Source organism: Schistocerca piceifrons, chromosome 1, assembly GCF_021461385.2.
Source record: "Schistocerca piceifrons isolate TAMUIC-IGC-003096 chromosome 1, iqSchPice1.1, whole genome shotgun sequence".
Lineage (NCBI taxonomy): Eukaryota > Metazoa > Arthropoda > Insecta > Orthoptera > Acrididae > Schistocerca > Schistocerca piceifrons.
The window spans coordinates 647,634,400-647,661,270 of record NC_060138.1 but is presented as its reverse complement, the minus strand read 5'-3'; the positions used below and the strand labels follow the sequence as shown (position 1 = coordinate 647,661,270).

The following is a 26,871-nucleotide window of genomic DNA, read 5'->3' as shown; positions in this document are numbered from 1 at the left end:
GTCGTCTATTTCGATATCTACCATTTTGTCATCTGTGCGACAATCTAGAGAAGGAACTACAGTGCAATCTTCCTCTGTGAAACAACTTTGGAAAAAGACATTTAGTATTTCGGCCTTTAGTCTGTCATCCTCTGTTTCAGTACCATTTTGGTCACAGAGTGTCTGGACATTTTGTTTTGATCCACCTACCGCTTTGACATAAGACCAAAATTTCTTAGGATTTTCTGCCAAGTCAGTACATAGAACTTTACTTTCGAATTCATTGAACGCCTCTCGCATAGCCCTCCTCACACTACATTTCGCTTCGCGTAATTTTTGTTTGTCTGCAAGGCTTTGGCTATGTTTATGTTTGCTGTGAAGTTCCCTTTGCTTCCGCAGCAGTTTTCTAACTCGGTTGTTGTACCACGGTGGCTCTTTCCCATCTCTTACGATCTTGCTTGGCACATACTCATCTAACGCATAATGTACGACGGTTTTGAACTTCGTCCACTGATCCTCAACACTATCTGTACTTGAGAGAAAACTTTTGTGTTGAGCAAACAGGTACTCTGAAATCTGCTTTTTGTCACTTTTTCTAAACAGAAAAATCTTCCTACCCTTTTTAATATTCCTATTTACGGCTGAAATAATCGATGCCGTAACCGCTTTATGATCGCTGATTCCCTGTTCTGCGTTAACTTTTTCAAATAGTTCGGGTCTGTTTGTCACCAGAAGGTCTAATATGTTATCCCCACGAGTCGGTTCTCTGTTTAACTGCTCAAGGTAGTTTTCAGATAAAGCACTTAAAAAAATTTCACAGGATTCTTTGTCCCTGCCACCCGTTATGAACGTTTGAGTCTCCCAGTCTATATCTGGCAAATTAAAATCTCCACCCAGAACTATAACATGGTGGGGAAATCTACTCGAAATATTTTCCAAATTATCCTTCAGGTGCTCCTGGTAGAAACTCCCCACGACCAGCGCTATTCAAGATGTGTACAAGAAATGGAGGGCTCTAGGATCTGTTCACAATGTGCAGAGGAATAGGCGGCCGACAGCGAGGCCAGAATTCGCATGAACATGACGAGAAGTCCCCGCAAGTCAGTAATGTTATCGCAGCAGTTCGTTGTGTCTCCTACATCGTACTAAAAATGTGAAATTAAAAGCCTATCGTGTGAGTATGATGAAAGAGTTGAAATTTGAGGATCAGGAAAAAACAGTCCATTATTGTAACTGGCTCTTAACTTCAATTGGTAACGGTTACTTGGATTCCTTGCTTTACTTCATGTCAGATGAGACCTGGTTTTATTTGTCAGGTTATGTAAACTCCCAGAACTGCAGATACTGGTTGCAGACAACCCACATAAGAACATCTCCACTCAGTTAAGATAAGTGTTTATTATATCGCTTCTTAGTACTGCCTTTAAATACTTACCTACACTATCTGACGTGCTCATTATGTTCACCACTATTCTCGTTATCGGATGCTATTTGGGTCTCTCCCTTTGTTATGGACATTATCTTCCATTTGCCCATATTTAAAGATAGCTGCCATTCATTACGCCAAATGGAAATTTTGTCCGCGTCTTTCTTCTGTTCGTGTTAATTGTCCAACGGCAATATGTTCTTGCACACAACAGCATCGTCAGCGAATAATCTTAACAGTGCTGCTGATCCTGTCTTATAAATAATTTACGTATATCAAGAACATCAAAGGTCTTTTTTATGCTTCCTCGGAGCACACCTGATGATGCCTTCGTTCCTGTAGAACATTCGCCATTCAGTATAGCGTACTGCTGTCTATTCCTCAAATAATCCTCAAGCCAGTCACATAACAGCGAAGAACTTCTACAATGGTATCTTAGGAGTCGGTGTAGTAGTGTCGAACGTCTTCCGGAAATCTTGGGGAACCATCTGCCTGGTCACCTGCATCTATCGTTTGCAAGACGTGTTCCACACGAGCGGTCTTTCACAAAATCTTGCTGATTTCTTTAAGGAATGGAAAAACTAGTAGAAGCCGACCTCAGGGAAGATCAGTTTGGATTTCGTAGAAATACTGGAACACGTGAGGCAATACTGACCTTACTACTTATCTTTGAAGAAAGATTAAGGAAAGGCAAACCTACTTAGAGAAAGTTTTGACAATGTTGACTGGAATACTCTCTTTCAAATTCTAAAGGTGGCAGGGGTAAAATACAGGGAGCGAAAGGCTATTTACAATTTGTACAGAAACCAGATGGCAGTTCTAAGAGTCAAGGGGCATGAAAGGGAAGCAGTGGTTGAGAAGGGAGTGAGACAGGGTTGTAGCCGCTCCCCGATGTTATTCAATCTGTATATTGAGCAAGCAGTAAAGGAAATAAAAGAAAAATTTGGAGTAGGTATTAAAATCCATGGAGAAGAAATAAAAACTTTGAGCTTCGCCGATGACATTGTAATTCTGTCAGAGACAGCAAAGGACTTGGAAGAGCTGTTGAACGGAATGGACAGTGTCTTGAGAGGAGGATATAAGATGAACATCAACAAAAGCAAAACGAGGATAATGGAATGTAGTAGAATTAAGTCGAGTGATGCTGAGGGAATTAGATTAGGAAATGAGACGCTTAGAGTAGTAAAGGAGTTCTGCTATTTGGGGAGCAAAATAACTGATGATGGTCGAAGTAGAGAGGATATAAAATGTAGACTGGCAATGGCAAGGAAAGCGTTTCTGAAGAAGAGAAATTTGTTAACATCGAGTATAGATTTAAGTGTCAGGAAGTCTTTTCTGAAAGTATTTGTATGGAGTGTAGCCATGTATGGAAGTGAAACATGGACTATAAACAGTTTGAACAAGAAGAGAATAGAAGCTTTCGAAATGTGGTGCTACAGAAGAATGCTGAAGATTAGATGGGTAGATCACATAACTAATGAGGAAGTATTGAATAGGATTGGGGAGAAGAGAAGTTTGTGGCACAACTTGACCAGAAGAAGGGATCGGTTGGTAGGACATGTTCTGAGGCATCGAGGGATCACCAATGTAGTATTGGAGGGCAGTGTGGAGGGTAAAAATCGTAGGGGGAGGCCAAGAGATGAATACACTAAACAGATTCAGAAGGATGTAGGTTGCAGCAGGTACTGGGAGATGAAGAAGCTTGCACAGGATAGAGTAGCATGGAGAGCTGCATCAAACCAGTCTCAGGACTGAAGACCACAACAACAACAACAACAACAACAACAACAACAAGCTTGTTTTCCTCTGAGAACTTCATAATGTCTGACGTATGAATAAGCTCTCGGTTCCTCCAACAGTTCAGCAACATTGGCCTGCAATTCTATGTGACCGATGTTTTATCGATTCTGTAAACAGCAGGGACCTGCGCTCCCTTCTTGCCACGCAGTACTACTTGCCACTCAACAGTTTATCCCCAGTATGAGTTAAAGAAGAAATTATACTGCAGTGTATTTAATGTAAAATCGAAGCAGAATTCCGTCGGGGCCAAAAGCACTGTTTGCTTTAAGAAGGCTATACTCCCCTCCACCCAACCCCAGTACTATTCATTGATTTATGGTTGATTATTACTTGCTGTAGTCTGTCTAATTGGGAAAACAGGCATCGGAGATTTATAAGAAGCCAGTTTTAGAGGGCGAACTCACTCCCAAGGTATGTGCGCCGATAACTAAAGTTTTGACGGGGTGAGCCTACAGTGCATGCCCTTCTCCTACACTTTTCTATAATTCATTCCCTTCCAGAATATTCAAATAATAATGAAGAGTTTGTAATATGTGAACACTTTTGTATGACACAGTTCATTTATTCTATTTTAAATTCAATTATTACGTCCCTACTTGTTCTGAGCGCACTTATGCTACAATTCCTGCGACTCAGCTATCACGAGCTTGAATAAGTTTACCAGTTAGGCTCCAAATTTCAGGCATTATCTCTTACCATGGACAACACAGTGGCCAACGGCCTTCACTTAAAGACCGAGAGCAGAGGTGTTTGAGTAGAGTTGTCGGTGTTAACAGACAAGCAGCACTGCATGACACAACCGCAGATTGTGGGAACGTATCCGTTAGGACAGTGCGGCGAAATGTGGCCTTAATAGGATATGGCAGCACCCGACTAACGCGAGTGCCTTTTGCTCACAGCACGACATCGTGTGCAGTCTTCTGGGCTCGTGACCATATCGGTTGGACCCTGTGGCCCGGTCAGATGAGTGAGTGTGACGCAGACACCACGAACTCATGGACCCAAGTCATCAACAAGGCACTGTGAAAGCCGGTGGTGGCTCAATGGTGTGGGCTATGTTTAAATGGAATGGGCTAGGTCCTCTGGTCCAACTGAACCGATCATTCACTGGAAATGGTTGTGTTCGGAGACCATTTGTAGCTATTCATGTGCTCCACGTTTTCCAAACAATGATGTCATGTCACCGGGCTACAATTGTTCGCGACTGGTTTGAAGAACATTCTGGACAACTCGAGCGAATGATATGGCCACTCTGATCGCTGGACATGAATCCCATCGAACATTTATGGGACATAACAGAGAGGTAAGTTCATCGGCAATACTTTTACAATTATGGACGGCTATAGAGACAGCAGGGCTCAATATTTCTGCAGGGGACTTCGAACGACTTGTTGAATCTGTCACGTCGAGCTGCTGCATTATGCTCCGCAAAAGGGGCTTCCTACATGATATTACGAGGTATCCCACGACTTTGGTCACCTCGGTGAATAATCATTTGCGGGCCTGGGTGGAGACCAAATACTTGTACGTTAATATCCTCATGTGTACATTTTTAAATACAGTATTTAATATTTCTGCATCCTGTCTGCTATCTTCAGTTCCAACACCAGGCGGATCCACGAGAGACCGAATGAAAGATTTGTCCCGCATCCTAGGCTGTCTACCACAGCCTTATCTCCACCCCTCGTTATCCGTCCAAGTATCTTTTGCCAGCTATCTTTCTTGCAGGTCCTGAAAAACCCTGGCATTCCAGTCCCCCTTAGGCGTTTATCTGTTATCCAGTTCCCTGGAGGTCTCCATATTTTTGAGGTATTCTGTCACCATATGCGCATCTCTTATGACCGTATTATTCTAGTTCCTTTCTATCCACTGTACCAATGTTTAATCTACTTCCATTGTTTGTTTTATGTCATTTTCTAACTTGTCCACTAAGGTTTAATTCCACCTCAGTGTGAGAGGAAAATGCTTCTTTACTAATACTTCATGTCTTATCCTCAATATTTGCCCATGCTAATGCATTTTTGTCCGCCCTAATAGTCTATATCACGTAGACGTTCAAGAGTAGTCTTGGTCGCTTGAGGTACTCTTCAGCATTAATAACAGTGTAGCGTATGTAAACGATTTTGCTTCAAGCGCTCTGGAAGTTCCTGTATTACGCTACTTCTACTGTGAGAACCACCCTAAAACGAAATACCAAGTTCACAGAAAAGATGTCCAGTGTGTCAGCACAATAAAGAATTAGTAACATAAACATCGAGAAAAGTTAGAAAGCAATGTACAACTTTAACTGAGGGAAAAGATGCACTGAAAGAACAGATGTGAACCTACTAACTAACAGGAGGAAAACATATCAAGGATAAAATATAAACCGACAACAATTCTACGAAGGATATAAAGACGCGGTCCGCATTGCCAGACTAGAAGAGGCATCGAATCTGCTAACAGTGCTGAGATGTATACAAGAACCAAACACCCAAAAGGAAAATCTACAGGGCGTTTCAAAAAGAAAGAGCAGATTTCAAACATTTATTTCTCAAAAACTACAAATGATAGAAACACAATTCCAACGGTCCTTCACTCAATATGAGTACCAAATGTTACACAACAAATATCAAAACTGTACCTCAATATGAGCACCATTTGTTACACGACAAATATCAAACCGGTATCTCATTTCTTGCCACACACGACGCAACTGGTCTTTAGTTACCGAATTCACGGCCGCAACAATTCGATGTCGTACCTCTTGAAGAGTAGCGGGCATAGGTGGGCTTCATGTGCAGACGCTTACTCAGAACGCGCCATACCGTTGTTTTAGACATGTTTAGTTCGTGACTTGCCCGTGTCGTGGATTTTCTAGGGCTCCTTTCGTAAGCTGCACGGACACGCTCGACATTTTCATCCGATGTGCGTGGACGACCCGTGCTTTTTCGCTTGCAGATGCAACCATCTTCTACGAATCTGTGATGCCACTCATAAATTTGCTTATGACGAGGCGGCTGTTTGTTGAATTGACGGCGGAATGCACGTTGCACACCAACAATGGACTCTAACTTTGCAAATTGCAGCACACAAAATGATCGTTCCTGTGGTGTCGTCGCCATTTTCCTACAAACAAACGCCAGCGCCACTGCGGATTTGCATGGAACTTCTGCGCGGACCATTGAAAAACTTTGAACCTTTCTCTGACAAGAAACGTTTGAATTGTGTTTCTATCATTTGTAGTTTTTGAGAAATAAATGTTTGAAATCTGCTCTTTCTTTTTGAAACGCCCTGTATAACGTTTCCTCCACCTTACTCTGTGACTTATATTCAACTGGGATCGAAAAATCTACCTACGTACCTTCGGCTTTTAGAGAACTTACTACTTATAGTTTTTCGCAGAAGAAATATAACGTATGATACTGAGGAGCTGTGCAAGCAGTTCGTTACACCATTCGATCTTCAGCAATCGCGGTGATCACAACTTTCACATAATATATTACCCTTACATGGACACAAGGTGTTTAAAAACTGCCCGACTAAATTTTATCAGAAGTCACGACGTCATGCACGAAATTCACAAAATAACTGAGGACATAAAGTACGGCAGTCGTGTTTACAGGAGAAGTACACGAAAGGTGAAAATATCCCTGGAATGCTAGTCTCATATCAGCTCGTCCCACACGGTCAAAACGGATGAACCACTGTCATTTTTAATGAAACCCCTCAGCTACAAAAATGACTGCTGTAACGAACTCCTGACCTGTGTGGCGATTTTAATAGACACGGGCAGTTTGATTTTTGTCTTAATGCATTTACAGTTCAGCGACACCACAGATAGGTACATTGAGCAATTTAAAGACTTCAGTCACCTTGACCAAAGCAAGCCACTAGTCTAGACCATGCACGCAAAGGCGAAGTCACTTTTATGGTTCAGTTCAGTGCAGGATGAAAGAGGTGTAGTACTGTAAGAAAGCCATAATGTAATTGCTTATGGAAGTGGCAAACCAAAGTGGAAATCCTGACACACACACACACACACACACACACACACACACACACACACACACCAGTGTGCGATTTGCAGGGGGGGATGGGGGGGATTCCCCCCCCCCCCCCCCCCCCCTGCATCAGACCATCCCCTCCTCTGGTTTTAGTTTATGCATCCCAACCTGGGATGTTTATTTCCCACGCACTGGAGTAAGACTTTACATATAATTTAAATTTGTGGAGCTGAACACTCAAAGTTTTTAATACAGTCTTACTATTAACATGTTTGCTTATTAATTCTGAAAAGTATTATGTAGTAGTTAAGCATTTCAAAACATTTAGAACTAAATCATCATTCTCATGTTGTCATTGTTGCTTTCGTCTAAGGTGCGTCATCCGTTTACTTGCGAGCTTGCGAGGGAAGTAGTGTGGCAGTCATACCGCAGCGGTCGTACCGCAGAGTTGGGTGAGCCGGGGGCTGAAATTCCCACCCCGGGCCCTGACGCAGGGTGGTGACCGGCCCGGTACTTGTGCGAACATTTACCGTTAGGCCACCTTTTGGCAACGGTATGGCGCGGACTAACGCGCCTGGGACGAAAGCACAAAGTAGTGCGATGTGAGCAGCGGTACCTACCAGACGGGATCAGACAGTCTGACTTCGCTAGCCGCGAACCACGTGGGTGGAGCTTAACACAGGCTCCCCAGCATCGCGTACTCCAAATTAATTGGTGCCGTTCGTTCGTTGTCTCGCGTCCGCCAAACGCACGGCGATCTTCACACTTTCCCGCTTCAGTAACTTCATTAGTGAGTTGAGTGCGTCTGGGCCTGTAAGAACTACGGAATTTCAGGATGTCATTCAAACAAAGCAAAATTTCTGATTTCCTTAAGAGCAGATTCGAGGTGCTGGAACATCCACCATACAGTCCAGACCTGGCTCCAAACGATTTTCACATGTTTGGACCCTTAACGGAAGCACTACAGGGAAGAAGATTTGAAAGTGATGAAGACGTCATTGCTGCGGTGCAAAATTGGTTACAGATGCAACCTAAAAACGTATTTTCTGGTGAAATTAAAAAAAAAAAAAAAAAACTTGTAAAGCGTCGGGAAAACTGCATTCAAGTCCAGGGATATTACGTAGAAAAATAACGCATGTCTTGGTTTTCTATCATCAGAATAAGTACAGCTTTTCACAAATGTGCGTTTATTTTCTGAATTCCCCTCGTATACCTGTATGTAGATGATTTTCGAAATAAGTTTTACCTATAATGTACTTTTAAAGATATAACAAGGGATGGTTTTTCTGATAGTGCATACACGTAAATAGTGAGTTTCGGAATTAACATGTATTTATAAATAACAGTTTAACCATGGGTAACGACTTGGTCCAAGCTAGTAACATATATAGTTATGCTTACCCCCTAAGACATTCCCCCCCACTGGTAAAAGCATAAATCGCACACTGACACACACACACACACACACACACACACACACACACACACACACACAGAGAGAGAGAGAGAGAGAGAGAGAGAGAGAGAGAGAGAGAGGCGTGCGTGCGAATGGAGAGCTCGTGCCCAGCCTAGTACAGACGTCACAGTAGTTAACGAACCTGCAGACAAGATGACCAGAACCTGGAAACTTGAAAGAGGTCTCACCACGAGTGACCACAATGTTATAATCTTCCTTGCTGTAGAAATGAACTGAAGAGATGAAGCATTAAATACTTTAAAGACACGATACAATGTAAGGCAAGCAGAATGGAACCTGAGGAGCATTTTCCGCCTTCCGGACCTGACGGACTCGTCGTCGTAACATAAGAGGCCCTAAAGGTGCAATAGCAGTCAAGATCAATGGGCTGGAGTGCCCAAGTACCATGGAACGAGGGATCTCCGAAGCGAGAACAGAACTCGGAAGGGTAAGAAGATTCTATTAGAGAGGCCACACTGCGGAAGAAAGATCTCGCAGATTGGGCTGATACAGGAACGTTAAGCAATAATTTAAAGGCCGCCTGCGACAGGCAAGCGAGGAGAGCTGGAACCGATTCGTGGCACAGAATCTACATCTTAATCTATCGGGTACGCCTTATAAAATCGTCTGTCAAAATATAAAATCTCTAACAATATTATCAATTCTCAACGAACAGACGGCAGCATGATAGAAAACCGGTGGCAATATGCACTGTTACTGATGGACACACTCTTTCCAGAAGACACTGGAGAACGAATTTGATTAACTCCCAGAACTGTGGAACAAAAGTAAAGAAGCATAAGATGGAGACGGAATAGTTTTTCGACTTTCAAAAGAGGTGGTGAGGAAATACGAACTAAGCCCGAAAAGCAGTAAATCACCAGGTCCTGAAGTTCTACATATCCTTCATATTTAATTAGTTTATATTTGTGCCAACTCTATAAAGCACATTTATTGTGGAGAAGAATACCAGATATTTGGAAGAAAGCAAACGCAATTATATCGAAAAAGGGTGAAGTAAATACCCCCGACTCTAAAAACCTACAAAACAATTTACCTTCTCGATAACTTACGCAAAGTGCTGGAGAAGCCGCTGTGTGGTAGCCTAGACGAGGAAGAGTGTTCCTGGAAGAACTCCCAACAATATGGGTTCAGAAGTGGGAAATCGATAGAAGACCCTGTAAATGAGGCCACAAGGGTTGCAAAAAACGCTTTCCGTAAATGTGTCATAGCCGTATTGGTGGATGCCGCCGGGGCGTTTTATCACTTACGGCAATCAGTACTTTTTGACTGCCTGAATGACTTACTGTTCACAAGCGTTATACAATTTTTTAAGAACTATTGCCAGAACAGAGAAGCAACTGTATCGTACTCACTAGAGACCCTTACAAAAGAAATTTTTAAAGGCTGCCCATAGGGATCCATAAGCGGCTGTGTGTTGCGGGATTTGGTACTCGATCCGATATTCGGAAGGCTGCAAGACACTGAAGTGGTCCTAATAGCAGTGACTAATGCCAAGGACACGATGATCCTTGTTACGGAAAGCGCCAGACTGAGCCTGGAGTAAGAATGTAGCAATACTTCAAGAATTGCATCAGTGATCCCAAGGAGTTAAATTGTCTGTTGCGCTGAAAAAGACCACGTACATCTTATTAAAAGGAAACTTTTCAGGAGAATCGATCATGCGCCTTAAAGAGGAAGTCCATCACCGCATACCTTGGTGTCTTTTTGGACGAGTGACAGAATTGTAGAGCACATATTATAAAGAAATAAGCAAGAGAGGAAGTCCATCACCGCATACCTTGGTGTCTTTTTGGACGAGTGACAGAATTGTAGAGCACATATTATAAAGAAATAAGCAAGAGAGGTAGGAACACAATGAATAAAATTATTAGTCTAGCCAAATTCGATTAGAAATTACCAATGGAAACAATAAGAAAGAATCGTAACGTTATCGCAACTGCGATCATGGGGTATCTACAATATATTGTGCGAGTGCTTGGGCGGACAGACATCTTGTTTGTAACACCAGCGTGAGAACTTCACTGGGTCCACAACGAGGAATACTTCTTTGATTGACGGGAGCTTTTGGTGCTGGGTAAGTTGAGACGTTGCAGTTAATAACTGGAACATGTCCAACGCAGGGAAGACAGCTGAGGTCAACAGTTGTGGCATGTGTACAGCAACTGGCTGCATGGACGGCGATTGTGACTCGTAGGGTGGAAGAGCAGTTGTTGCCAGCATTTCGCCACCCAATAATCGGGCGGACGTGACTGCGCTCCTCGCCGGCAACGATTGTCCTTCGGAACGTTGCTATATACCAGGGATCCGGCAGACAACGCAGAAGGCAAATTCCATCGCAAGGCCCACGGAAATGGCAGGGAGGCTACTGAGTGCGTTGTGGAATGTGGCAGACAAAAAATAATCGTGTCGTTTCGTTACTGTTCACAATCTATTTCAGTTAATAGTGCCAACTACTGGCAGACCCAAGGGAAACATGTTGTAGGACAATAGTAGTGGTATATTGTTATCAGACATGGCAGTAGGTGTCGTCTTCATTAATAGCAGATGAAGTTATCGTGATAGGAAGCAGAATTTTGTTCGATTTGTAGTATTTTTTGTATCATTTGAGGTCGATGTGTAAGAAAAAAGACAGTTGGCAGTAACAATCTTGAGTATGAATGGACATAGCCAGCGTTTAAATTATAGGTGAATGACTATAATGAAATAAGTAAACACGTAAATGAATAAAAACTTCAACTGTGCTACAGTTTATGCCCATTAATTTCATAGATTCCACACGTTTAGAATACAAATCAAGTCATTACTGTACATTCTCCACTCCTGAATATAGGCTTTCGTTCATATCCACATTACGGTTAATACGGGCTCGGCAAACATCGAGCACTTCTGGGACGGCCGGTAACTGAATTTTTTGTTTCTTTAGTATTACACGCGAACACAGATTACCTGTGTGCCCCGGCAATGTCATACCCGTGTGGGTGGCCATTATTATCCTAGGATATACCTAGATGGCATCTTTGATGAACTGTACAAAAGAAGCGTAGTTAAGAACTAAATGGTCGCCTGCATCTACGCCATCAGAGCTCTCGTGCGGTTACAGTGTCATGAAGGCCTATGTACGCCTAAGGTACGAAGTGGCCGTGCGGTTAAAGGCGCTGCAGTCTGGAACCGCAAGACCGCTACGGTCGCAGGTTCGAATCCTGCCTCGGGCATGGATGTTTGTGATGTCCTTAGGTTAGTTAGGTTTAACTAGTTCTAAGTTCTAGGGGACTAATGACCTCAGCAGTTGAGTCCCATAGTGCTCAGAGCCATTTACGCCTAAGGTATTAAAGTTGGGATGCTGTCTGCCCAATGAAGACTTGCCATATGTTTTGTTATTCATTTGAAGCAATATCTTAGGTGAGATATAGTGTGACATTCTGTGTAAATGTGCTTAACGGGTCCACAGCACACAATCGAGACGAATTTGCAAGTATAAACAACGTGAGAACTTCAGGATAGATGTAACCATTCGTTACTTACAGTGCACATTATGAAATATTTTTGATATTTTGTCGTGTAATAAAACTGACGTACAGTTGCTTAAAGAATTTAGGCATGAGGCCACGTGAGATAACACTGTCGTGTTCTTGGCAACGAAATACTGGGGGTTGTTTCTGAATAAACAAGTAACTCATACCGGATAGCACGTGTCAACAATACAAACAGCGGAAACCTGACAACGCAAGCATACAGTCAGGGATGTGTTAACGTCGACAGTTCGTCTACAGTATCAACGGAAAAAAAACTTGCGACTTGAATAGAATCCTGCGCACATTTTTGTATTGTCAAAAACTCTATTATCCGCATGCTTCTTTTCATTGCATGTGCATGCATAATGGCTAACTTTCACCACCAGCTTGTAAATAGCCGCCGGTAAATTACTGCTAAGCCATCAGTAGTTCCACTCTGCCAGTCTTGTAACCATATGAGTTTTACAGCAATTTAAACACTACACATATTACATAAAAAAGTCCTGTTAGTTTGAAAATTAATGGCATTCCTGTTAGTGATACGAATACAGAACGCTGTTGTTGCTTGTTTTATTCTATATGTGGTACTGTAATATTAAGTTGAGCCAAATTCTCTTCCGCTAACGTGTTAATACTATAATCATTTTACGGAAACCACGAGTTTTATTTATATGTTCATTAATAAAAGGACTACACCTGTTCATTCGTATACAGACGGAGTTTTTTTTTACAGTTTTCGAATGAACGTACATAACACGACTTTAACCTAAAATATTATAAAATTATTCGTGTAATATTTTCATTCACATACACTGCACAGCAGTGTATGTTGACAATGATAGGCACGAAAAGTTGTTACGGAGTAGCTACAGAAGTGATGGCAGAAACTAACACGTATACTGAAATAATGAACGTCCGTTAGTACGTTGTATTATCAGTAATTTACACCCACAGCAAAGTGCACATGTTTTCTCCCGCATAGTGCTGTCACAGAATTGTCAACAAGAGTGCGTTTAGACGTCACGGAGCTGCATTGATCGATACGATTCCGACAGGCTTAGGTTAGGAGGCGGCATGAGTGAAAAACTCACCGTTTCTATCGCCAAGGGGCTGGCTCGCACAGCTGTCGCCGTCGCCGTCAACGTCAAACGGCAGCTGATAGTCGCGGGGACCCTCGCCACAAGTCACTCCCGCGTCCTCCATTTTTTAAAGCGTCTTCGTCAGCGGAGCAGCCACAGCTGACAGCACAACCAGCGTAGCGACACACCCACCGCCTATCCGCCGCGAGCAATGTGAGCTCGCGCCTGCGATTTGCTCCTCGTGGCGAGCTGAATCGACTGGGCGTTTGAACTGCTCCGCGCTTCGACCCGTACTGGCTCCACGACGCTGGAGGCGCCCTGCTGCTTCCGATTCCTGTGATTCCGGAAAATGTCATCCACCCAAGTAACCAAAATACTCCACCTCCTCCTGGCACGATCCCCACCACCGGCAGAATACCCAGCCTTCGAGTAATTTCGCACATTTTCGGTGCAGATGCTGACCTACAGCGAAGGAATATTAATTGCCTGCCAGGTTCGTTGTTAATGAAAAATGTATTGGATCAAAGACGTGCTTGGAAAATGGAGTTGACGAAGCCTAGTCATATGTCACGCCAGCGCACAAAACAAGTAGTTGAGTAACGGCATATTACTTTTCAGTACAATATGCACAAGAATTTCAGAGTACCTAAAAAACTGTGTAATGTTTACGAGCGCATTGCGTGGCTACGAAATTTTCCTATTGCCACGTAACACAAAGAAAAAATTCTGAGCCCTGCACGGCTGCTACTATTTCCATGATCTGGCGCAGATTGCTGATAAAGAAGTTACAGAAATTACACCGAGACTTGGTGCAAACAGTAGTTGCCATGTGCCTATCGAAAAATAATTAAAAAAACCCACTCTTATCTTTCTTTATTCCTTCGAATTTCATACTACGACATCGCTTTCATTCTCCTTTGTTATTGTTCTTATTTTCAGCAGTATGCTTAGCAGGTACTGACAACAACAAAAAGACCCATTGAAGGAATAAACACACCCTGCAGGCCAAAGATAGTTCTTTCAAAAAATTGTAATGACGCAAAGAACATCACTAATACAAACTTCACTGTAGCACCCTGGAGAAGGTAATAAATGAATATAAGACTACATACATAAAATTGGAATGTGATAAAGAGGAAATTTGGCAGGAAAAATAACAGGTAACGTGACATACATAGAAATAAAACAAGTTAGAAATATTGTAAAGAAAACTGAAATGATTGCAGAAATCTTGAAAAATTATTTTTTGACACCAGTTGAGAAGGAAGGCTTTATGGAATCTGTGGATGAAGCAACATCTCTTTTACAGAAAGATGTTCACAGTAAAACCCTATAGATATCCTTAATACTGTATACCTACAGGCAAAATATTGATTAGTCACTTGACCAGTGTAGAGTAATGACACTGTTTTTGGAAGGATAGATTATGCACTTATGTTTCTTTCTAAACTCACAACTCATACTTTTATTTGTGTCAGGTAACATGCTGTCTGTATACATTGACTTATTCCATATCTCTGAAGGGTCTCCTTCTTGACAGGATCTAAAGAATATGATGAATGTAGATAAATTTTGGTAGACTGACAATGCGCTGAATGATAAGTACAAATCTTACTACTGAACAGTCAAATTTTGGAAGCCATTAACTAAAAAAGTTCTTCGTAGGTATCTTTTGTGATGTCTTGAATGCCTTTGATTGTGTAAACTATTAAACTGTCTTGAAAAAGGCAGAACATTATGGTTTAGGTGGTACTGTCAGTTCATGGCTTCAGTCATATCTAAAGAATCAAAGCAGACTGTAATGCTGAATGGCTCATCTGGAAAACCTGACTCATCTGAGTGGGCCAGTGTAATTTATAGTGGGCCACAAGGCTCTGTTTTAGGTCCGTTGCTACTTCTTTTTTCATGCTCTGCCATTTTGTTCTGATACTACAATTCTCATTGATTAACTGTCAGATAACAATCTTGAACAAACTGCAAGTAAAATTTTTCACTGGAATTTTGAGGTGGTTTTCTCAAAATTGTCATTCACTCAGTACATATAAAACCTACTCATTATATGAGGTTCCATACATCACAAAGAAATAAACAGAAAGTTGAGGATACAAAATTCCTGGATGTTTGTATAAGCAACAAATGTAACTGGTCACTTGCTTCATCTTTTTGACTTAGCTCAGAAACATTTCAACTAAAGGTTCTTGCTTCAGTGCCTTAGGCAAATATCATGAAGGCTTCCTATTTTGGCTACTTTCAGTCTTTAATGTCATAACAATAGATTTTGGGAGAGGCAACCTCTCAGGAGAATAATGAGTAGCCTCCATCACTGGCATTTTGCAAGTACCTAAATTAAAAGATTGGGAGGACTTTCATAACCATCTCACAGTATATTTTTAGCTTGCTGAGTTTTGTCTGTAATAAATTTTCTCTTTTCAAAGGCAACAGCAAGTATGACAACAACACAAGAACCTAAAACAGTCTGTGGATTGAATTAAAAAACTCTTAATCTGGTTCATAAGAGACTTTATTACTCCAGCATTAAGTTGTATAATGTGCTCACACCATATACTAAATGTTTTCATAAACAGTTTCCCAAATTCAAACTAACTCTCAAAGAATACCTAGTAGAGAAATATTTTTTATATAGTTGGTGAATTTCTAATCACTGTCAAACTTACAATTGTTTCAGAACTAGTTTTAATTAATTTTATGTCAGGAATTCTATATTTAAAATGAGTGTGATGCACTTCTTGAAAACAGTGTAAACTACAACGTCTGTATCATATTTTTCACCTTTTTTTGCTGTGTTAAGTATACATTGTTTGAACTTTTACCACACACACATTATTTTGGGCACTATCATAGACCCGTGAAAATTTGGTTTTCATATTCACATATTTATTAATACTTAGCATATCTTTGCTTCCTGTGTGTATATTATTCGTCCTTCCACAGTGAGAAGCATTTTTACTGTAATTGCATACATGTTCTTTAGTTGATTCCTTATTTACATTATATCCTGTGTATAATATATCTTCATATATGTGAGCTATATTTGACCTCTGTACAATTTGACACATTCCATATCCTTGCGATTCACTCACTACCTGGAGCTATGGAACACTAAACAAACAAATAAAATTTAGTATTTGGTTTTGAAGTGTGATGAAATCCAGTTGATATTTGTTCTGTCTTCTCATGATTTTTGGCAATGACGTTTGGCACAAGCTGAAATTAGTTGTAGAATACCCGATGCCTTTCTCTTGACTTTTTTTCAGTCCACCTTCTCCAATAATCTTCCTTCTATATTCTATAATGGCATTCCAATCATTAAAGACTATCATACCTATTCTCCTCTTGAATATTTTCATAATGCCTCCATTTCCTCATGTATTAGTGTTAATTTTCCGTTGTTAGATTGTGAACTGTGCATTAGTGGTTGGTAATTCCTGACCCCCCGAAAGCAAAAATGAATAATTCGTTAACTGTTCTCCATTCTACAATGGTGTAATGATTCTGTTCCAGGCACCTCCCCCCAAATAGTTATAGAACTGCTCCACATGAATAGAGAATACATCAGTAGCGGGAATAGCAAAACAATGTGACCAAGTGTATTTGTATTCTCAACAAATGATAGTGAATCTAGAAAAATTATACACACAATGAAAAATATATTTACAGAAGTTTTGTTGATGTTATATACAGTGAGTAGAGATAAAAACACCAAGCTGGAGCATTGCTGAAGTTCACCATATAGCTGTCAGTTTTCGGTGAGCTATTAACTCAGTTTCAATTGACCGCAATCCATTTCACTCACATTCAAAGTACTTTTTCAAGAACACAGCTGTATGCCACCCAACTAGTTATGGACATTTTTAACATAAACTGAGATATGTTTAATGTTACATTTTTCACTCTTCCTTTCCATTTTAATTCTTTTGCTTTTCTTTCATTTGCATCCCAAGATCTGCCTTGTCCTTGGGTGTCCCAGATTAACTGCTCCAACCTAGCTGCGCATGTGAAGATAATTGTTTACATAGTGTGAATTTTTTGCATATAGGCACATTTTTGAATCTCCTTTTGAGTCCCCAGAGGCCTCCTTCCCATTTTTTCCCTTTTCTGTACTGGTGCTTACTAAAAGACTAGTGCACGAGATTTAGAACCCCACTTTGAATCCTAACCAAGGTCGTTAAGCCTATAGAAAATCATTTTTTGACATGTATTTTAGTTGCGTAAATTGCAGTTTGCCTGAAACTGATTTTATTATTAGCCACAAACTCCTATAAGATGCCACTACACTAGAATGTGAGTGAGAGAATCCTAAGGTCTTTGAAGAGGTCGATACTAAATGGGCAGTTTTCTCCTTCATACAATATTCTTTTGCTAACTTCTTACCGAATGTGTTCTCTAATGTCCTCATTGTTAACAGGGGGTTAAATCCCTATCTTCCTTCCACTTTTCTAAAATTTGTGATGTATAAATATTTTTCTTATCTACAATACCCCAGAAGTTAGTTACACAAGAAAACTGGGAATGAAAGTACACAAAATTAATTAGTACTCTTGTCTCAAGATGCACTGGGTGATATCGAAGTCCAAAATCTGATAAACTGAGCCATTTGTCTTTCGATTAGCTTATGTTTATAAAAGACATTAATGAATTGACAGAAAACACAAGGAAACTGTTAAAGCAGATAACTGTGTATTTGGAGAGAGCTTTTCAGAGATCTTGTCATTCTTGCATCCGTATTCCAGCAAACTTACCTTTTAATGTTATCTGTGATAGTAAAAAACAAAAACAGTTTTGAATGACTAGATGAAATGGTGCAGTGATGAAAGATTGGATTCGTATTCAAGAGGACCAACAATAACCCATATGGCAATTCAGATTTGAATCTGCTGTGGTTTCCTTGAATCACCCAGAAGACTCGTTGCAAAAGAACATGACTGATTTCCTTCCCCAATGTGTTCTGTCTCTAATGACCTCACCGTTGATGGTGAATTGAAGCTTATACTTTTCTTTTCCATTTTAAACTAGTTATGATGTACACTAAAAATATACATAAAAATTAAATTATTTTTTGATATTGCTTCCTTGTCTTGGGGTCTGACTGACTTTCTGTGTTCTGGAGAAAATGTCTTTAGCTTGTTATCAAAAAACATAATGCAAATAACTGATATTTGTTGAGAATAAAGAACAAAATTAAAAATATATGTAGTCAATCATTGCTACAAATGATCTAGCTAGATCGAAAAACTCTTGTTAGCAGCAATACAAAAAAATAATCAACAAGTTTTACTGATGATCTACCTTGATTAGGAAATCCTTGTTAGCAGCATGACAAACAGTAATGTTCACTGCACGTAGACTCTGATCTTCAAGCATATCAATAATTATTATTCTCTGACTATGATCAAGCTAAGCTAAGTTTTAAACAACTAGGTACCAAGCACAATTTTATTTAGTTAATTTATGGCAAACAGTATTGGCAGCAAATGTGTATCCTGAAGTGTTTGTAAGAGGAAAAGTTGATAAATGTGAATAAATTGTGAGTTCCACCCAAACTGGCCGTTCATAATTTATCAGTAGAAATCCTTGCAGCATAAATGTATATTTTGGGACCAGTGCTACTCAGCAGACAAGAAAAGTATATAAATCAATTATAATCATCAATGGAAAATCATTACAAGTGGATCTAGAAACAAGTGATGAATCACATTATACCCTGTGGTGATCTGATGGAAGGGTTTGGGTGTAGCAAATGCTTGGAAAATGCTAACTGCCACTGTGTAGTGCCAACAGTGAAGTACGGAGGACGTAGTGTTATAGTGGGAGGGGGGGGGGTGGCATGTTTTTCGTGGTTAGGATGTGGTCCCCTTGTTGTTACACTTAACAAAACACTAAATACAGAAAGATACGAACACATTTTACAGTGTTGAGTACTGTGTACAGTAGAGGAACAGTTCAGACACGACAATGGCAATGCACCCTGCCATAAAGCAGCATCTGTCAGGCCATAGCTGGCAATAACATTCTTGAAATGGACTGGATGGCCCAGAGTTGAGACCTGAACCCAATGGAACAGCTTTTGGGTAAGTTAGAGTGTAGACTTCACTCCAGGCTTAATGTCCAATGTCGGTACATTCCCTGGTTTCGGCTCTTATGGAAGAATGAGCTGCCATTCCTCCACAGAAATTCAGACACTTCAGTGAAGTATTCTCAGCAAAATTCAAGCTGTCATGAAGGCAGAGTGAATACACTCCATATTAATGTCCATTAAAATGTATCTGATTTCTTTTGATTCTGTAAGATACATGTGGATCTGATCACAATGCAGTGGTTTATCTTGAATATCTACTTTATCAGCGTCTGTACTTACTATGCAGTGTTGTTTTTCCCATCATGTTACACTAAATGAAACACATTGAATAGATGATTGATGTAATGTAGTATTTGCAGTGCAAAAGAAGTCACAGTAAGCATCACTGAGTTATAGCCCAGATGTATCTCATACATCTAGGCTCAATCTAGCATTCCAACACAGTAAAATTAGCTTAAGACAAACTAAATAAGACGAAGACCTATTATTTGTGTTAACCAGACAGCACCACTGACTCGCATTTCTGTGATTCACGTATGATACATGAAAGGTTTTCTTAAAAGGATATAGCACAAAAACCACACTAAGCATATATTTCAAATAGTTAACTTTCAAATGAAAGTTTATTAAGATGCCACTTAAAGGTTACAGTAAGACATTTATAAAAATAATCAGCTTTTAGAACATAAAATAAATAATATTTCACATAAATAACTTTGCTAATATTTATTTCCAAAATACTCTAACTCTATAAAAATACAGTGAATATTTTGTGGATAAAATTAAGTTAAGCATAACTACATAAACTTATCATTTACAACAGATTTCTAATACTCTTCTTCATTCAGTCAACAAACATATAATTATCTTAACAGTCATTAAACTAAAAAAAAAAAAACACTTTACATTACATGTGTTTTCCCAGACATACTGAGTTTTGTTGGATTTTGTAGTACATTCACAGACAAATGTGGGACAAATGCTTTGTTCTCTATCATTCAATACAAGTTATCTTCTTTGAAAAATAAGAGAGAACATAATGACTAGTTACAAAAGTGGGCCATGCCAGCATTCTATTGGGTGGGGAGGAACTATTTACAAGCTGTATTACATGTAATGTACACAGAAAAACAGCCACTATATCTAAATAATTTGCTGTATTCTTTAAATGTGAGGTTCTGCTGCATATTTTGAAATATAAGTTATTGTCAGAATTTTTATTTGTCCACAAACTTGCAAAATTAGTCTGATTTAGGGGCATTTTAACAGCATAGTCATTAGTAGCACAATTACTTTCAGCACTCATAACAATGAAATTATTCATTACAAAAACTAATTGCAGCAATTACACACTACCAAATGAAGGAAGCAACTGCACCTTCATCACTTTTAATTTCACAAAAGTTGTTGGTTTTAAAAAGGGGGTAAAGAAGGGCAGTGGGGCAAGAGTATCAGGAAGTTTGTACATACTACGGATAGAATTCAAAATTTGTAATAAATACAAAACAACAAGTAAGTAGTGCTTTGGTGTCTTTCTATTCATAAATATTTCGTTGAACTCCTTAATTATTTTATTACATATTTTGGTTCTTGGAAGTAGTTATAATTAATGTGGATAAAAGTTCAAATTATTGCAAATGAACTTTGAATTTTTAATGCAAAATGTTATAAGAACAAAAGTTCCAGTTTTGTAGAGCTGGATTTGTAGCTGAAGCTTATTACTCATCTCAGTATTAATTTATAAGTATCAATAATTTCTTTGATTTCCTCTTCTGATTCTTGTTTTACATCACTCACATCAATGTTAAGGAACTACACATCTGCAGCAAAAAGGAATAGGAACAATCATTTAAAACTGGATCTGAACATGTCTCTATTTATGTCGAGAAAGGCAGCTTGTTTCGTATGGGTTAATTTTGGAAACAATATCTTACTGAAGAGACCCATTCAGAAATACTGTTACTATTAATGTAAGGGCCTCTAGTGGAGTAAAATGCAGGATGGAACATAAGAGGTATATGAGAATCCCCCCCACCAGGAATCATGGACCTTGCCATTAGTGGAGAGGCTTGCATACCTCAGTGACACAGATAGCCGTACTATATTTTATTTTATTTATTTATTTTATTTATCCATCAGTTGACAACAAATATTGTATGGATGTAGGTGCAACCACAATGGAGGAGTACCTGTTGAGAGGCCAGACAAAGGTGTGGTTCCTGAAGATGGGCAGTAGCCCTTTCAGTAGTAGTTGTAGCCTATCCCCGATGTTATTCAAACTGTATATTGAGCAAGAAGTAAAGGAAACAAAAGAAAAATTTAGAGTAGGAATTAAAATCCTGGGAGAAGAAGTAAAAACCTTGAGAATTGTCGACGACATTGTAATTCTATCAGAGAAGCAAAGGACTTGGGAGAGCAAAGGACTTGGAAGTGCAGTAGAATGGAATGGACTGTGTCTTGAAAGGAGGATATAAGATGATCAACAACAACAGCCAAACGAGGATATTGGAATGTAGTCGAATTAAATCAGGCAATGCTGAGGGAATTGGATTAGGAAATGAGACACTTAAAGTAGTAGTTGAGTTTTGCTATTTGGGCAGCAAATGATGGTTGAAGTAGAGAGAATATAAAATGTAGGCTGGCAATGGCAAGGAAAGCATTTCTGAAGAAGAGAAATTTATTAGTATCATGTAGAGATTTAAGTGTCAGGAAGTCTTTTCAGAAAGTATTGGTAAGGAGTGTAGCCATGTATGGAAGTGAAACATGGACGATAAACAGTTAAGACAGGTAGAGAATAGAAGCTTTCGAAATGAACACATTTTATGGCATTGAGTACCATGTACAGTAGAGGAACAGTTCAGCTGGCAATAACATTCTTGAAATAGACTAGATAGTCCAGAGTTGTGACTTGAAACCAATGGTACAGCTTTTGGATAAGTTACAATGTAGACTTCACTCCAGGTCCAATGTCCAATGTCAGATTAGGTGGGTAGATCATGTACCTAATGAGGAGGTACTGAACATAATAGGGGAGACAAAGAATTTGTGGTACAACTTGACCAGCAGACGAAATCGGTTGGTAGGATATGTTCTGAGGCATCCAGGGATCACAAATTTAGTATTGGAAAGAAGCGTGGAGAATAAAAATCATAGAGGGAGATCAAGAAATGAATACACTAAGCAAATTTAGAAGGATGTAGGGTACAGTAGCTACTCAGAGATGAAGAGACTTGCCCAGGATAGAGTAGCATGCACAGCTGCATCAAACCTGTCTTTGGACTGAAGACCACAACAACATCAACGAGAATAGATCATTTATCATGAAAATGCATATTCATACCCAGACAATAACTGAAGTAATCAGCTATTACCACTTAACATCATGCAGCGCGCACACACACACATATACAACTGAACATTTTAATTGATAGTGTCATGCAAGTGTGATAGAACGCAGAGACCTCCACTTCTACACATATCAAGGGCACAGCATGTTGCACCCCTACATAGTTGCTACCTCACAAATTATTATTATTATTATTATTATTATTATTATTATTATTATATAATGGGTTTAGGCCTACATTCAACCACATATTTCTTAATTATGGGAAGCTTTCATCTTAGTCAACAACTCTTTTATCTAGGTACTATGGATATTTTTTTGTCCTGGGCTTATTTCACTCCACTTCCAAATTGACTTTTTAATTCTTGTTGGTGACTGGAGAGCATATGATGTTCTTGTAAATCTTTTGTAGTGATCTAAGCTTTGAAAGTCATTGAGGTCAATGTCTAGTTGCTCAAAGACATTCCTAACTAGTCTTGTCCACTTTACGTACGTCTCTTTCTGTATCTCTTTCTGTCACTGATTATTTATGGCATCAATAAAGATTCTCGTCATTCAAATGTGGTGTCACTTACATAAATTCAACGAGCACTAGTGGAAAGAGCTCATGGGGACATGTCATTTAAAGAGGCCAAATTAATTTCTATTTACTCATTATAATCATGTTTTCTTTGTTTAATGTGTTAAGGATGTATGTGGTGATGATGTTTGGTTTGTGGGGTGCTCAACTGCGCAGTTATCAGTGCCCGTATGAAGTCCCAACTTTTACACAGACCAATTCTTACACAGTCCAATCTAGCCACTGTCACGAATGATGATAAAATGATGAGGACAACACAAACACCCAGTCCCCGGGCAGAGAAACTCCCCAATGCAGCCTGCCTGGCATCAAGCATGTATGTGTACGTGGACAATATGCAATTTTATTTAAATATAGTGAATCAATGGGCTTGTAGGATTAAAAAATAACTAGTGAAGGGAGGTAGTTTGCAACATGTTGATTGTATATGTCAGTAATGGTAAATTTAAGTGGTAGTCAATTTTGTTAAAGTTGACAGTTACACTTAAGCCTGCATGTCAGCATGCTGTCACTCTTTGCACTCAAGGAGGCAGGAGCTAGGTCATTCAATGTAAAAGTTTAGGTTAGTAGTTTTGGCAGTAATATGGTCACGTAATTTAATACTCAAAACTTTTTGTTTCTTAGACTTACAGCAGCATTTAATAAATTTAATTGTTTTTCATAATTGTTTCTGAGATGTTTTATAGGCTTTATTTTTATGTGGTTTTTAAGTTGGTTTAAATATATACAGTACCTTTTTTTGTGGTTCAGCAAAAGTATTTTTGTGAAGACGTGGCACTTCAGTACTTTACACTTGTGTGCTGTTTAGATGAGTAGATATGTAAGTGAATGCCTGAACAAGTGTTCAACAACTATGCAAGCTTTACTGCACACACAATTTTCACAGATTTAAATAATACTCCATTTATTTCTGCAAATTTCTTTGCAAATCAATTATCTGCTAATGTGTTGATAAAGATATACAATTAACCGTAACTTTTTTTAAAACATACAACCTCGGACTTAGTTATCATTACTAATCCACTGAGATTACCCAATTCATACAATATTTTGCAAACTTATCTAAAGAAGGACCTTGCCTAAAAGCCATGTTGTTTATATTCCTGTCTGGACACCTATTCAAAGCCGAGCATCTCTCCCATTCTATCCTATTCTCAAAAACAGGCTGAATTGACAAAATACACCTGAAAGCTCTTTAGCTGCATTTACACAGTGCTAAAATACTTACAAACAATTCTCATGGTAATTAAGGTAAAAGTGGTTGTGCATTAAACAAAAGCTGCCTATGTGCTCTTCCTCAGTCACATCAGGACTACTAGAGAGCTCACGAGAAGTTATATTGCTTGTTTTCAAACCATTCATAAGACTGAAACTTCCTGACAGATTAAAACTGTGTGCCAGACTGGGACTCGAACCCCAGGACCTTTGCTTTTCATGGGGAAGTTCTCTACCAACTGAGCTATCCGAGCACAACTCATGACCCGTCCTCATAGCTTTACTTCTGCCAGTAATATTTATCAGTAAACTGCCAGAATTTTTATCTGAGACATGGTAATTACTGCACAGGGTGTTCATAAAAGAATGTTCCAGTTTCAGTGGTATATTACAACACTTTAATTTAGACTATTTACAACAAAGCATACATCACATTGAAGGTAAACTAAACAAGTTTTTTTCCAAATGTTCAATATATGCACCTTTAATTACATGGAACACGTCCAATATAAAATCCAGTTCTTCCCACACGTTGGTTAACATGTTCGGATTAATGGAAGCAATAGCCTCTTCAGTTCTGTGGTTCAACACTAGCAAATCATTAGGTAGTGGCTGAATGTAGATATGATCTTCTATAAAGCTCAAAAGGAAAAAATTGCATTGTGTGATGTAGGGCGAATGTGGAAGCCAGCAGAAAAAAACAGTCTTGGACCATTACAAACAATCCAGTGGTCAGGGATTCTGAATTTTAACCACTCTCGTATGAAGAGATGCTAATAGGGAGAGGCTACAGCTTGTTGGCAAATGAAGATTTCAGGTTCACCTCCTAACTGGGGAAACAAACCACTCTAGCAACATATCCAAACAAGCCGCCCGTTACGGTAGCTTCAGCGAAAAAAATTTTCTGCACACATGACGTCAGGACAAAGTGCAGAAAATGTTTAGTTTTAGGGAATCTCTTTGATTTTGTACAGGTTAATGAGGATGTTCTGACCCCAAGATAGGAACACTGTTGCTGTTTACCTTCCTACTTACATGAAAAGTGGTCTCATCTCTTTTCCTTTTACATGCACATCCTGCCATTTGAATTGACTACAACATTGGCGGGTGTTTTTGACATATGAAATGCATTTTGAACTAAAATTACATACTCAACTGCAGAACACAAAATGCTTTATGCTCAGGAAGTTTGGATATGTGGCAATGTACATGGGAAAACAACAAAGCAGTACTCGAACATGTGCTTATCTATAACTGTCTGAGTTACTCTTTAATTGTGACTTATTAGTGAACACTCTACAATGCTTACAGCTGATAATATTAAAATTTATTATTGGTACACTTTTATGGGTACCCAAAATTTCCTTAAATGACAACAATTACCCCAACAACATTTCTCCAAATACTTCTCTTTGTTAAGACTGACAAAATAAATAAATAAATAAAATGAGAAAAGAATAGAGAAGTGTCACAGAAAGAAAACACACAATAAAAGGTTTTGCTCATGGCAACAGGTGACATCATTGTGCACTATTTTTATGAATTACATAAAAGAAAGATATCATTGTGTTTCTAAAACAAATCAGCTGTCAGTGCACAGTTATTTTATTTTGCAAGAATTGTACTGAATCATCCTAGTATGTTGGGAGTTACAAATGGGAATGTGCTTATTACTCCTCCCTCCCCCCGTCTTCCCCCCATCTACCCAGTCTCTCTCTCCCTGTAATACAACTGACCTAGTCATTAAAACCAACTAAAGTATTTTGGTTTCTGCAGACTGTGTGTTATTGACACAATATTTTTAGGTCTTGCTTGATTCACTGCCAAGGTGTAATGATTCATTATCAGAGTCCAACACAGTTGAGATCACAGGGAGCTTCGATGATGCTCTGGCAGGTAACCTGTTGTAAAGAAAAAAATTGCATTCACACACAAATTTAAGATATCAAAATAAAAATAATTGCTTTATTTATCAGTATAGTATTACATGAAATTAACACACTGGCCACAGATGGTTCTGATATACTCTACCTAAATAGCAATGATCACTATGTGTATATATCAACAATGTAGAATCAAACTACAAATATCAGTCTCATACTGGCAAGTGGTGAAGCACTGAGAGCCGCGCTCAGCCATCTGATACAGGTTTTCTAGAGCTCTATTAGTGAATGCTGTGGTGATTCTTTAGATTAGATTATATTCAGTTTTCATTCCATAGACCCAAAAATGAAATAATTCTTGTGGGTGTAGAATACATCAGAAAGCATAACATAAAAAACATAAAACAACAGAATATAATACTCACTGCCCTGATCATCTGTCAGAAGATTGTCAAAACAGGTAAATACATTACAGTTAACAGGACCTG

At 39.2% G+C, this 26,871-nt stretch overlaps 2 protein-coding genes across 3 annotated transcripts in view; both read right to left on the bottom strand.

Annotated features, from left to right (window-relative positions):
* The window catches only part of LOC124805170 (AMP deaminase 2), a 467,688-nt gene extending 454,150 nt beyond the window's left edge, over positions 1-13,538 (bottom strand). Inside the window, exon 1 of the mRNA XM_047265658.1 lies at positions 13,275-13,538. Coding sequence (XP_047121614.1) covers positions 13,275-13,386 — 112 coding nt within the window. The 5' untranslated portion in view covers positions 13,387-13,538. The remainder of the gene's footprint in view (positions 1-13,274) is intronic.
* Positions 13,539-22,944: 9,406 nt separating this feature from the next.
* LOC124711439 (dentin sialophosphoprotein) overlaps positions 22,945-26,871 on the bottom strand; it is a 93,016-nt gene continuing 89,089 nt past the window's right edge. For both annotated transcript variants that reach the window (XM_047241519.1, XM_047241527.1), the window contains one exon: positions 22,945-26,401. In XM_047241519.1, coding sequence (XP_047097475.1) covers positions 26,302-26,401 — 100 coding nt within the window. In that variant the 3' untranslated portion in view covers positions 22,945-26,301. The remainder of the gene's footprint in view (positions 26,402-26,871) is intronic.